The sequence below is a fragment of the Ornithodoros turicata genome, chromosome 1 (genome assembly GCF_037126465.1).
Source record: "Ornithodoros turicata isolate Travis chromosome 1, ASM3712646v1, whole genome shotgun sequence".
Taxonomy (NCBI): Eukaryota; Metazoa; Arthropoda; class Arachnida; order Ixodida; family Argasidae; genus Ornithodoros; species Ornithodoros turicata.
This window is the reverse complement of record NC_088201.1, coordinates 199,502,543-199,516,192: the sequence shown is the minus strand read 5'-3', so window position 1 is coordinate 199,516,192 and position 13,650 is coordinate 199,502,543. Positions and strand designations below refer to the sequence as shown.

Below are 13,650 nucleotides of genomic sequence, written 5' to 3'. Positions count from 1 at the left end.
TATTACTCTGCGATGTTGTCAGAGGCCCTGTTGTGGTTACTTCCGTCTGACATCGTCGTAGACTTCCATTGCCAAACTAGCCAGTCTCGTGTCAGAAGCGTCACGACCTCAGTCGAAGACGGAATTGTCACGAATGTTAAGCCAACCTCAGCGGCTGTATCCCATTCGATAATAGCCGTTTTCTACCAACAGCGCGTACTGAAGTTCCGTCAGGGGCTGCCTATCACTATGGCCCTTAAACGACCGTCATCCTGCGGATTTCTTTAGAGGGAAGCACGGCAATCATCGAGTTGGCATGGCTAACCCTCTTCCTGTTTTGCAGGTTTTGTGTTTCGTGCCACTGTTATCGGCTTACCAATGCAACAGTCCTCTAGGCACACTGATTCAAAGCCATTGAGGGGCAAAATTGAGGGGCACTGTATTTTCTGTATCTGAGGATTTCTGCGATAGAACAAGAGATATCCGGAAAAAAATATGGGAATCTGCAAAGGATGAACGGAAGCAAGGCAGCTCTGTACGTTAGGTATATAACAAGATGATTGTCAACGGAGTGACATTTGAGTGGGACAGTTTAAATGTATGTAGGCGACCAGTTACAACTCATACTCCATTTTGTTCTGGTGTCACACAAAGCTGTAATGTGGATACAGGCAAAACGACCTCGACTGAGGTGGTGGGCCGCGGTTTGCCACTGGCAACAATCGAACGAATAACGGACCACCCTCAATATAGTTTCCTCGGAATGTCACTGGAAAGACATGTGATTTGTCGCTTTTGTGTCTGAATGCCAGAAGCGTAAAAAATAAAGTTCATGATTTCTGAAATCTTTTATCTACGCTTAATCCTGATATAATTATGGGATGTGACTCCTGGCTTGATGGTTACGTGAGAGATTCCGAAGTGTTCCCTCCTAACTGTACGGCATTTCGAAAGCAAAGAAACAGTCATGGCGGTGGTGTATTTATTTGTGTACGCAGTTCTGTGCACGCTGAGGAAATTCAGAGTAATTTTGACAACTGTGAGTCTGTATGGTGTCGTCTCTTGTCGAAAGGGCAATCCATTGCACTCTGTTCTTTTTAGCGGCCGCAGGCGAGGAATGTTTGAGAAATTTGTGTGACCAAGTATCTTTTATCTCCGATCATATTGTGTTAACGTTCGGTGATTTTAACTTGCCAGATTTCAAGCGGTGTACCATCGGATATGAGAGATTGAATAATTCACCTGCTTATCGAGTTTTTGATGAGATGCTATATATGCATTCTTTGCACCAATTTGTTCATCTTCGGACACGCGGCTCCAACGTTTTATATTTACTACTGTGTAACTGTGAGGAAATTATTAGTGATGTTTCTGTCTTCCCGGGCCTCTCGGATCACGAATGTGTGACTGCTAGTGTTAGGACTCACTCCAAGGTAGTACCAAATCAGCATCAGACAAGACTTTTCTTGTATGGCAGGCTGATTTTAAGGCTATTTCTAGGAATCTGGTAGCTAGTTACCCTGATTTAGAAACATTAAGCAAATCCCAATGTGTTGATTTTCTACGGAAGCTTTTTTGAGATATGCTGACCAGCCTTGTTCAGAGATATGTACCGACACGGAAAATTAAGCACAAACGCAAATGCGATAAACCCTATTTTTACGAGGAATATAAAATACGTCGGAAAGGAAAAAAAAAGAAACACTGTGAAGGGTCCTGCGAAGAGGGAATCACACACGTAACATGAAAAACGGTTAGAAGCAACTAAGATTTATTTGAACAAGAACTTTCGTGCAAGAGACTGCACTTCTTCAGGTTACACAACTAAGTGCGACACAAGTATATATAACCCAAGGGAACACATACAATAAAACAGGTATCCAGAACCAAGTAAACAGAAAACAACCAGACAATAATACAATGCATCACGTGAGCAACCGTCACATAAGAATCAGGAAAGAGAAAGTGTACGGGTAAATGAGACATTCGGAGAATTGGGGTTCAAAAGATTCGGTGGTGAAAAAACGGGGGCACAGGTGGATGTCTAGCGGTGTACGAGGGGAACACAGCTTTTGTTGAACTGCGTGGGAAGGTCCGGGTGACCTTATGGGCTGAAGGGAAAATGGAGCTGAGAATGCTCAGAACACAAGGTGAATAAAGTAGCTTAGCTGGATGATGGGTTGAACAACTGCAGAGGACCGCCATGAACGTTTAGTCCCCGTGGTTTTAAAGAAGAAAACTTAGAAATGAAGAAGGACTCGCGATTTTTGCGTTTGCAATCGGTGGTGTAGCCAGATTCCAGAATTTCAATAGACAGGTGTCTATCCATATCGTGTCCGGGGAGATTAAAATGTATAGCAGCGGGAGTGGGGCGATTATTGACAATGTCGGATTTATGACCGTAGAACCTCTGACGCATGGTATTGGAGGTTTCAAAAATGTACTGAACATTGCATTTCATACATGTTATTAGATAATAAATGTTAAAGGAGTTACAGTGCAATGATTGTTTAATTTGAAAGGTGTAGTTGTTTATGGTACTGGAGACCGACGTGCAGGTAGAAATAAGATTACAAATTTGGCAGCGTGTGCCATTGCAGGGACCCGAACCAGGTGTTGTAGTACGGCGCAAACGCGAAGAAATAAGGATAATCCGGATATTCCTTGACCTGCGGAATGTGACAATGGGGGCAGAAGGAAATAGTTCTTTCAATTTTTCTTCACTGTGTAGCATGTTAAGATGGCGCTGAAAAATAGTTTTCGTGTTACGAAGGGCTTTGTTGTAGGTGGTCTCCAAAGTAATGTTTCTGTGTTCCTCGTTAGGTTGGCTGGAAAGAAGTGCCTCACTGTTCAGCAACCATCATTTGGTGAAAGCATTTGAATTAGATTGCTGGGATAGATACGCTTTCTGAAATCAGCAGACATTTCGTGAGCGCGTCTGTGGAAATCGTCGGTATTGGAACATATGCGCTTGAGTCGTGTGAATTGCCCAAAAGGAATATTCCTTTTGTGGACATTGGGGTGATAACTATTAAAATGAAGATACTGACGTCTGTCGGCTGGTTTCTTATAAAGGTCGGTGACTAGTTTTCCAGGCCGTAAGGAGACGGTGACATCAAGAAAATTGATTGATACGTTGGAATGGTTGCAGGTGAATTTGATAGTGCTATGCAGGGAGTTGAAGTGTTCAAAGAAAGACAACAAGGAAGAGTTGTCACCTGGCCACACAACAAAAATGTCGTCGATGTATCTCAGGAAAATGAGCGGCTGTACGGGGAAGGACTCAAGGGCCCTCTTTTCAAATTCACCCATGAAGAGGTTTGCATAGTTACGTGACACGCGGGATCCCATCGCTGCGCCATGTACTTGGACAAAATGTCTGCCATTAAGTTATTATACTTTAGGACCAATTCAAGTAGTGAGATGACCGCAGAAGTGTGGAGGATGTCGGAGGGAAAAGAAAGGAAAGGAAAAGAAAGGATTCCACGCGTTCAGGCCCTCATCGTGGGGGATGTTAGTATACAACGATTTTACGTCCATGGTTACCAGTGTCATATTGGTCAGATCTGAGAACTGGTTGTTGATAGAATTAATTTTAAGGAGAAAATCATTTGCGTCTTTGACGTATGAAGGATGTAGCGGGGGTACATGTTTTATACAATGGTCTATCAGTAAGGAAATATTTCCTGTTGGTGTGCGAATGCCAGATATTTTCCTTGTGGACTTTTATAAGGAGATAAAATGAACCAGGATTAACGTTTTTAGGCTTGATTAATTCTGCTCTGTGGCATGGAATTAAATTGTCATTAACGAGTGCGGAAATCTTGTTGTTGATTATTTGACAAAACAAGGGTGTAGGATCATTATCAAAAACCCTGTAGAAAGTCGTGTCGTTGAGATGTTTATTGGCCTCATTAATATAGTCGGAAGTGTCCATGACTACAATTCCCCCTCCTTTATCCGCAGGCCTGATCACTATGTCATCACGTGTTTTAAGATTAGGTAAAGCAATCCTCTCAGCTTTGGATAAGTTAGGATTTCTAACGTCTCTTGACTCACCGACTCGCTTATTGATATCGTTATAGACCGCCTTGATGTACTTGTCGATCATGGGACTAGTTTGTGATGCGTCAGGGGTCCAAATGGAGGGCTTCTTAAAAGGGTTCGTGTTGGTAATTGCGCTGCCATGAAAAAATGTCTGCAAATGCATCCTCCTACCTAAGCTTTGTAAATCATTGAGTATGTCGAACTCATCAATAGAAGGTGGGGTGGGGACAAAGCTAAGACCCTTAGACAAAACACTAATATCAGCTTCATTTAACGTGGCACTAGACAAATTAAAAAAAAAACTATGTCATTTGAGCATGCCGTGGGACATGTAATACCAACTAAAATATTGGAGATATTGAGATCATAAACCGGTGTGAGGTCTAACTTGCCACGTTTAGCTTTCTTGGATTTTACAGATTGTAGTTCCTTCTGCCCCCATTGTCACATTCCACAAGTCAAGGAATATCCGGAATATCGTTACTTCTTCGCGTTTGCGCCGCAGTACAACACCAGGTTCGCGTCCCTGCAATGGCACACGCTGCCAAATTTGTAATCTTATTTCTACCTGCACGTCGGTCTCCAGTACCATAAACAACTACACCTTTCAAATTAAACAATCATTGCACTGTAGCTCCTTTAACATTTGTTATCTAATAACATGTATGAAATGCAATGTTCAGTACATTGATGAAACCTCCAATACCATGCGTCAGAGGTTTTACGGTCATACATTCGACATTGTCAATAATCGTCCCACTCCCGCTGCTATACATTTTAATCTCCCCGGGCACGACATGGATACACACCTGTCTATTGCAATTCTGGAATCTGGCTACACCACCGATTGCAAACGCAAAAATCGCGAGTCCTTCTTCATTTCTCAGTTTTCTTCTTTAAAATCATGGGGACTAAACGTTCATGGCGGTCCTCTGCAGTTGTTCAACCCATCATCAAGCTAAGCTACTTCATTCACCTTCTGTTCTTAGCATTCTTAGGTCCATTTTCCCTTCAGCCCATAAGGTCACCCGGACCTCCCCACGCAGTTCAACAAAAGCTGTGTTCTCCACGTACGCGGCTAGACATCCACCTGTGCCCCCGTTTTTTCACCACCGAATCTTCTGAACCCCAATTCTCCGAATGTCTCATTTACCCGTACACTTTCTCTTTCCTGATTCTTATGTGACGGTTGCTCACGTGATGCATTGTATTATTGTCTGGTTGTTTTCTGTTTACTTGGTTCTGGAAACCTGTTTTTATTGTATCTGTTCTCTTGGGTTATATATATACTTGTGTCGCACTTAGTTTTGTAACCTGAAGAAGTGCAGTCTCTTGCACGAAAGTTCTGGTTCAAATAAATCTTAGTTGCTCCTAACCGTTTTTCGTGTTACGTGTAGGAATGTAAAAACGTTGACAGGCGGAAATCGGCAGCCCTCTCCGCGTTCAAAAAGGACGGCAGTGCTTTGAACTATGAGATGATAAAAACGTTATCTAAAATTATTCGTAATGCAATTCGTAAAGAGAAGCCGACATATTTTGAAAGAGGTAGGTCAAATTTGGGGGCAAGTCAAAGCTATTGTGGAATACATAAAATCTATGAACAAGTGTGCCCTTGGGCATTCCTGCAATTAAAACGCCTCACGGTCTTATCGATAACGATCTTGCTAAGGCTTGTACCTTAAGTGACTATTTTCAGTCTGTGTTTTGCTCTCCTGGTGTAGCTTCGCGCTCTCAGTACAACGTACACATTGTGGGGCCCATGCCACCTGTAACCCTGTCGAAAAACTGTATTTTTAGTCAACTTTGCAAATTGAATGTTAAGAAGAGTAGCGGGTCTGACGGGATTTCCCCAATTGTCTTTAAAAATGCTCTGATGATATTGTTGATTATTTATTTATTATTTTCTCATGCTCGCTTGAATCTGGTAGGATGTTGTGCACATAGCTCTAAGTATATTAAATGACGGTTCCGCAACATATCTTCAATCCACATACCTCTCCTCATGTCTTGATCTTACCGCTGTGTCAACATCAGTGGCCCGTCTTTTCACATGGAGAGTAGATGCTGACACCCTTGGAAGCGACCACTTGCCCGTTCTTATCGGCATTCGACGATCGCGTCAGCCGGCTACATCACGTTCCGTCAAGCGAACCAACTGGCAGCTCTATCAGGCCACACTGGAGTCGGCTTCGTCAAATGACGCACTGGGAAACCAGCTGGATTTTGCTCGTACTGTAGCAGGTGCTGCGCAGGCTGCTACTAGCTGCTTCCGTGTCCCGGTGTGCTTGTCTGCCGTCGATGCTAAGTATGAGCGGCTTCGTGATCTACGTCGTCGCGCGGAACGCTGTGTGTGACGCACTGGTCACGCTCCTCAACGCCTTGAACCCCAGCGGGTTCAGAAAGCTATTGGGCGCCATCTGCGTCAGCTTGCGCGGGACTATTGGCGCAGGTTCACGTCCTCTTTATCCCTTCGTACGCCACTCTCCTGGATATCGGGAGTACTGCGAGGCCTTTCCTCCCTTGTATCTCAGCGGAATCCGTTCCACTCATCGTCCCTTTGTACATCACAGCCTGAACTACAAATTGCCGAAGGTTTGTGCGTCAGACTTACCACCAGCACCCCCAGCTCAGGGACGCCTGCAGTCCCAGTCCACGCCCCAAGTCATCCTGTCCTGGACACACTGTTCACCCTCTCTGAACTCGAAACTGCACTTGCAGCCGCTCCCCTGCCCACCTCACCTGGGGCAGATCAAGTTACCTATAAGGCCCTTTGGCACCTTCCTCTATCGGGCCGCTGGCACCTCCTACGGCTTCTCCATGAGAGTTGGTCCACCGGACAAGTTCCGGAGAATTGGAAGACGGCCTTGGTGGTTACTATACTCAAACCGGGACAATCGCCGCACCACATTGACTCTTTCCACATTGCCCTCACCAACTGCATAGGGATGACACTTGAACGCATGAATTTCACATATCTCAGGTGGGGAGGGCAATGCGACGGAAAGAGTCAATGTGTTGCGGTGATTGGCCCGGTTCAATAAATAATAGGTCCCCTGTCTGCAGCGTAAGCGCCCTTGAGCCACGCAGGTGCATGATGACGTCATGCCATGGCTTCATTGCAGATTGACCTTGTCCACTTGTGTCGACAGTGTGAAAAAAACAGTGTAGCCCTGAGACAATGGGATGACGTCACGACCAATGAGCAAGGCAAGAAGAGGGCACAGGAATCCACTTCTCTCTTATCCTCTCGCACGTACGCTCGTGTTACGTCTCACTGGTGGTCGCCGGAGAGGGCGCTAAGAGCGGGCGCATGCGTAGCGGCCGCAGCGCGTCGCCCCAGTCACTTGCTCGCTGAATCTCGTGGAGTGCAGACGTGTCCTCGGCCACTCGGCAGCCCCTGCACAGGTCAGTTTGTGCCTGGCTGTTGGATGGAGCTGTCGCATCGGTGTGCGCTCCTGTTGTGGTGGGCTGATTTGTTGTGTAACTAATGCTTTCGCTCGTGATAATTTTGTCCCCCTTTTTTATGATTTTCATGCCCGTGCATGTCGGGCGCTGGTTGCTGTTGTCCGGGAATCCCCGCCATTTTCTGTCTTCTTCTGCCTTGGGAACGAGAGTAGCGCAGGTATGATTCTTAATAATTTTGTCATGGAATTAGTTGAGAAAGTAACCGCTAGGAGGTGCAGATGCAGGACTTGATAGAGGAGAAAAAAGCATTACGAGTCAGTTCTCTGCCTGGCTGTCGGATGGGGCAGTCGTATCGTTCCACGCTCCCCTAGGCTGCTGTTGTGGTGGGATGCTTTGCTTCTGTGTCTGATTGTTTTTGTTGTTAGCTATTGATGGTTAGCATATTTACTCTTGCTTTCACAGCCTTCGTATTATGAGTGTTTTTCTCTTTGCGTGTCGAGAGCTGTCCTAACCTGCCCAGACATGCCATGATGACGTCACAGGATGACTCTAGTGGGCACTGACCTCCCCTAGTAGGTGCAGACTACAGACACGTCGTCGTCGTCAAAGTACATCCCTCTCTCTCCAGTGCTCCATGTCTGCATGTACTGCGCCATAGCAGACGGCCCGGCCGTTCTCATGATAACATGAAGCTTCGAAAGTATTGTTGTCAATTTCTACATACAACATGTCTTTGGAAGCATGGCAAATTGGTTTAGGCGGCTCCCGTATGCGTTTGCCAGCAGCGGCGGCGATGCGTCTTGGGTGAGGCAGCTCTGCGGGGTGGGCAGCCTGATGACTGCAGGAGTGGTGAAGCGTTTCTTATGTTTCTTATTTATTTTTTCCTGGCAAAAACACAAAGATGATGCTTCCATGAATCTGTAAAATATAAAGTTCTTCAAAAATATACAGGAAATTTAGAGTTCTCTCGGGGCATAAATACTTTATAAAAGGTGTGGATCAGCCTTCACAACGTATTGGAACGAAAGTATTACGCTCTGCCCCCACTCAGAAGGGATTTTGTTGAAATTTGCGCAAAAGCGCATGGGAACAATGAGCCACGGGTTTTTTAAAAACATCTGGGAACGTTGAGCGCAATGACTAGTGCGTTCGGCATAGAATGACCTATATGTCGATCTGAGCCACACGCACCTACGTCTGCGAGCGCCACACCGGAATCGAAATGCGTGCCACATCGCGCGAGAGGCGGGCCCTACAGCAAACTTTCGACCAAGGTGTACGACCAGGAGGATAGAAGGACAGTGGCTTAGGATTAGCCTCGTTTTGTGCTGAGGGCTATCTGGTACAATGCCCTTCACAAATGTCGCGGTACAGACACCGTCAAGTAAGAATCGCATTTTTATTTCAGGAGATCGACGTAGACGACGAACCCACATCCTCGCACCAAAGTACTGTTGTGAACAGACAACTGATAGATGTGAGTATTATCTATATGACGTACATTTACCCACGTGTATGTTGCTCGTGAATTAGGGGACGATGTAATTACCCGCCCATTACAAGAAAGTATATAAATAGCGCCTCTAGAAACACCAAGAAGAGCGCGGAAGTAAAACTCTCAGGCAGAGCTGAGAATTTTAAATTACAGGCGGAAAACTGCAGTAAGCTGGAAGGTTTCAGAATTTACCACAATTGTTTACGATACAGAGAGTTCCGCAATGTTAGATTGCCTCTGCGAGATTAGTATCCTTGCAACATCACCATTTACTGACGTTAATCCTCAGACTACCGCTCAGGATGTTCCGTATTCATCAATTCTGCTCCACTTGTGCAGCTTGCGTGAGGGACCTACATTTTAGAGAAATACATAAATGTCTTTTGAGGGGCAAACCAGACGGTCTTCTCAAGGTCGCTCGTAATCGTCATCATCAGGCTTAACTGTTTGATTTGCTTGGTGTGCGGACTCTTTGGCTGTGCTGTGCGATGCCGAATAAACACGGTTTCTGCCCGTCCGAATCCTTCTTAACAGTTTGGTGGAGGTCCGTTTCGCATCTCGAGTCCCGAGTTTCTACTAGGAGCTCCTTCGGCCATATCTCCGTCTCCCGTTCTCGCATTTCTTCATGACGCGCCTTCGTTCTCGGAGGCTCGTACTCAGGCTGCCGGAGCCAGCGTGATCCTCCGGTTTTCTTGGGGACTGGAAACCAAGATATTGAAGACTGGCTCGCGTCCTACGACCGCGTGAGCTCACGCAACAGATGGGACGATTCTGCTAAACTGAATAACATCGTACTCTGCCTTACCGACCTCACGAGCATTTGGTTAGAAAATCACGAAGCGAAGTTCGAGACCTGGGCTATCTTTTACAGTAGTGTTCGCGAATTGTTTGTCACCGCGGCGGTTAGGAAGATGGACGCTGCTCCGGGCTTTTCGGTACGTTACCAACAACACCATGAATGTTACACAGCATACGTATATCGAGGACGCCCTGGCTGTTTGTACTCGTGCAGATCTTGCCATGCCTGAGCTCGAGAAGATCAACCATATAACCAAAAGCATCGCTGAAAACGCCTTCCAGTACATTATTCTGGAGGAACCTTCCACCGCCGCCAGTGTGATCGAGCCGTGCAGATCGCTTCAAGAGGAACGGAGCTCGCGCGGCCTGCGTAGCGCGTCATTTCGCGCTGCCCAACCTTCCGTGCCTGGTACCTCGAGCCTTCCGGACGTGGGAACACTCCGAATGCTTGTTCGTCAACTGATTCGCGAGGAGTTGACTTACGTAGTGCAGCGACCAACTCACCTTGAAGCCTGTCCACCACCTGCGCAATCTGAGTCTTACTGCCTGCAGCCTTTGATACGAGGCGAGGTGGCGCTGCGCTGAGACCGAACTGCACTACGACACTTCGTCCGTCCTACGCTGATGAACTGCGCTAGTCATCCGGCTGGACTCCGTCGCAGGCGGTCTCACTGCACCATATAGAGCCTATAACTTCTCTCTTTACTTCCCTACCGTCACCACCACCTGTCTGTTACCGGCCGCAATGGCGGCGCCCTGAAACACGCATACACAGACACATAGGCGGCCATACTGCCCGATTTTGTCGGAGACACCACCGGGACATCAAAACTCAACATACATTCTTTGCTTACGACTCTCGTGCACGTACAACAGCGGGTGACATGCTGTTGGACCGCAGTGACTACGTCGGCTCCAGAGCGAACTTTTCCCGCGACCCACCATGTTATCCGCCCCCTCAGCGAAACCGTTCAGTCTCACCTTCCTTGGCCGGTCCCCTGCACGTTCCGCACTTCGTCAGGGGACGCCTTCAGCGCCGGAAAACCGCTAGTTGCGGTCCGGGGAGGAGGGCGGACTCCAGTGTTCCAAGAGCCACAAACTCATCCGTGTTCTCCCCACAATGTCGTGGATGTTGTTCTCGGTGGGATATCTGTACAGGCTCTGATAGACACTGGTCCTGCTTCATCCGTGATCACGTTGGAAATGGCTCGGTGCCGGCGCAAAGTGATGGCCCCCTATTCTGGACCGTTAATGACATGTGCTACTGGGGATCCAATTTTGCCCATCGCTCGTTGTACAGCTCCAAGGCGATTGCTACCCCGTCGATTTTTTGGTCTCTGCTTCCTGCTGTGGTGACATGATTATTGGCTGGGACTTTTTGAGTGCGATCTTAGCCGTCATAATTTGCGCGGCAAAACATTTCATTGTCTCCTTTCTCAAGGTATCATGTTGACGACTCGCCCCCTCCGGGTCATCAAGTTTCTCTTCGTGAAGACGTTGTCCTACCCCGGCGGACAACTTGCATCATTCACGTACTGTTGATCCCGTCGTCATGGCTCGCTGAAGTCATCATCACGCACGAAAGTCCCTGTCTTGACAAGAAATTTGGGGTTGCATCTTATAGCCTTTGTTGTGTGGAAGACGACTGTTTACCTCTCGCCCTGACAAAGGAAACCGCCTTGCTACGCGCTGGTTTCGTTTTGGTTGCTTGTGAAGCGGTGACGCCGTCCGCGTTGCTCTTGCCAATGTGAAGGTAGATACAGGCATCTTCGAGAACGAGCCCATCTCAGCAGCTGATATCGCCACACTTGAAGCAAAGACCGTTGTCTCCTTGCCTCAGGAGCATGGGATGAAGCTACTGAACATTCTCTTCCGTTACGCTTCCTTTTATTAATTTTTTTATTTTGGGCGATTCTCCTCCTGAGTCAGCCACACACGTGAAGCACCGCACAGACACTGGAACGACCCCACCTACTGAGACAACGACCGTTCCGTGTTCTGACAGCTGAACGGGATGTCATTGAGAAAGAGGTACAGAAGATTCTGTCACGAAATATTATGTGACCCTTCAACAGTCCCTGGGCGTCTCCGGTTGTTTTGGTCCAAAGAAAGATGACAGTGTAAGCTTTTGCGTTGACTACCGAAGAGTCAACAAGGTAACAAGGCTGGACGTGTACCCTATGCCCGCATCGATGACATCATGAACTGCTTTCACGAGGCAATCTACTTCTTTTCACTCGACCTGCGGTCCGGGTATTGGCTAATCCGCACGTCTGAAGACGATGTTAAGGCAACCGCCTTGCCACGCCAGACGGCCTCCATGAGTTTCTTGTGATGGCCTTCGGTTTGTGCAACGCTCCCGCCTAGTTCCTAGTTTGAACGAATCATGGGCACTGTTTTGCGTGGACTACACTGGCACATATGCCTGTGTTATTACTGGGACAATATTACCATATGTGCTTCTACCCTCGAAGACCGCATCTCACGCATTTCTTCAGTGTACGACTACATTGCAACCGCCGGTCTCCAGATGAATAAAAAAAAAATCCTTTTGGCTTTTGGAACATAACAGTCCTTGGCCACCAAGTTTCACGAGAAGGCATATCTGCAGACCCAGACAAATACCGCGCGGTTTTGGACTTCCTAGTTCCAACGAACATCAAAGAACTGCGAAGCTTCTTGGGGCTTTGTTCTTACTTTCGCCGTTTCATTCGAAAGTTCTGCGACCTTGATGCACCACTTACCAAGTTTCTACGCCGTGACACTCCCTTTGTCTGGACTCCTCAGTGTGAAACGGCTTTCGACAGCATGAAGATTGCTTTGCCTTCGGCGCCCGTCCTTTCGCACTTCGATCCCCCGTTGGTTGCCGAGATTCGTACTGACGCTAGTGGATATAGTATCGGCACAGTTCTCGCAGAGCGTTGTCCTTCGGCGTCTCATACCTCTATGGCAGACCCTTCACAATCATCACGGATAACCATGCGTTCTGCTGGCTCTGGATCCTGAAAGACCCCTGTGGCCGTCTGGGTGGTTGGGCTCTCCGCTTGCAAGAATACGACTCCGTCGTCAAATACAAATGTAGGAGGAAACATACTGATACTGATGCACTTCCTCGGTGCCCTCTACCTCCAGATCCTACTCCGCTACTCATGATATGTCCCCTGAGTTCCGTCGACCCGGCTTCGCTCCGCTTATCTCAAATCCGGGATCCGTATTACTCGACGTTTATACGTCAGCTGTATGGCACAGAGCCTTTCACTAACAAGAAATTCCAACCCAAAGTCCGGCAGTGCGCCTTATTCGATGGCCTCCTGTAGAAGTGTAATTATTCCTCTACGGGTCAACGTTTCCTCCTCCCTGTGCCTGACCCCTACCGGCTCCAAGTTGTTGATGCCCTGCACGACGATCTGACGTCGGGACATCTTGGATCCTTCAAGACACGTGAACGGGTTCGGCATATATATCTGTGGCCGCGGTTATACCGATCGATCTCGAAGTACGTCACCGCGTGCTGACCCTGCCAGCAACGGATCCCTTCCCCTCCCCTACATACGGGTCTGCTCCACCCCTTGCTGCTCCTGAAGCTTCCTTTCAGCGAGTGGGCATTGATCTATTCGGCCCTCTAACGCTGCCGTTGGGTCATCATGGCCATAGACCATTTAACTCGTTACGTCGAGATGGCCCCGCTTCCCACTCTGAGGAAATAGCTGATTTCTCCACCAACACTATTTCACACTGTCATGGCGTCCCTCGTTACCTGGTAACGACCGCGGCCGCCCATTTCTCGTGAAGCTATCCAAGACATCATCTCTGCCTGTTCAGTGATACACGCGCTATCCTCGGGCTACCTTCCGCAGACAAACATCCTCAATGAGCGCTTCTACCACACGCTAGCCGATTTGCTGTCGTTCTACTTCTCGGCTGAC

General features: G+C 47.7%; 1 protein-coding gene across 3 annotated transcripts in view; it reads left to right on the top strand.

Annotated features, from left to right (window-relative positions):
- Positions 1 to 13,650, top strand: part of LOC135378940 (caspase-7-like) — a 314,482-nt gene that overhangs the window by 262,061 nt on the left and 38,771 nt on the right. For all 3 annotated transcript variants that reach the window (XM_064612122.1, XM_064612123.1, XM_064612125.1), the window contains exon 10: positions 8,840 to 8,908. In XM_064612122.1, coding sequence (XP_064468192.1) covers positions 8,840 to 8,908 — 69 coding nt within the window. The remainder of the gene's footprint in view (positions 1 to 8,839; positions 8,909 to 13,650) is intronic.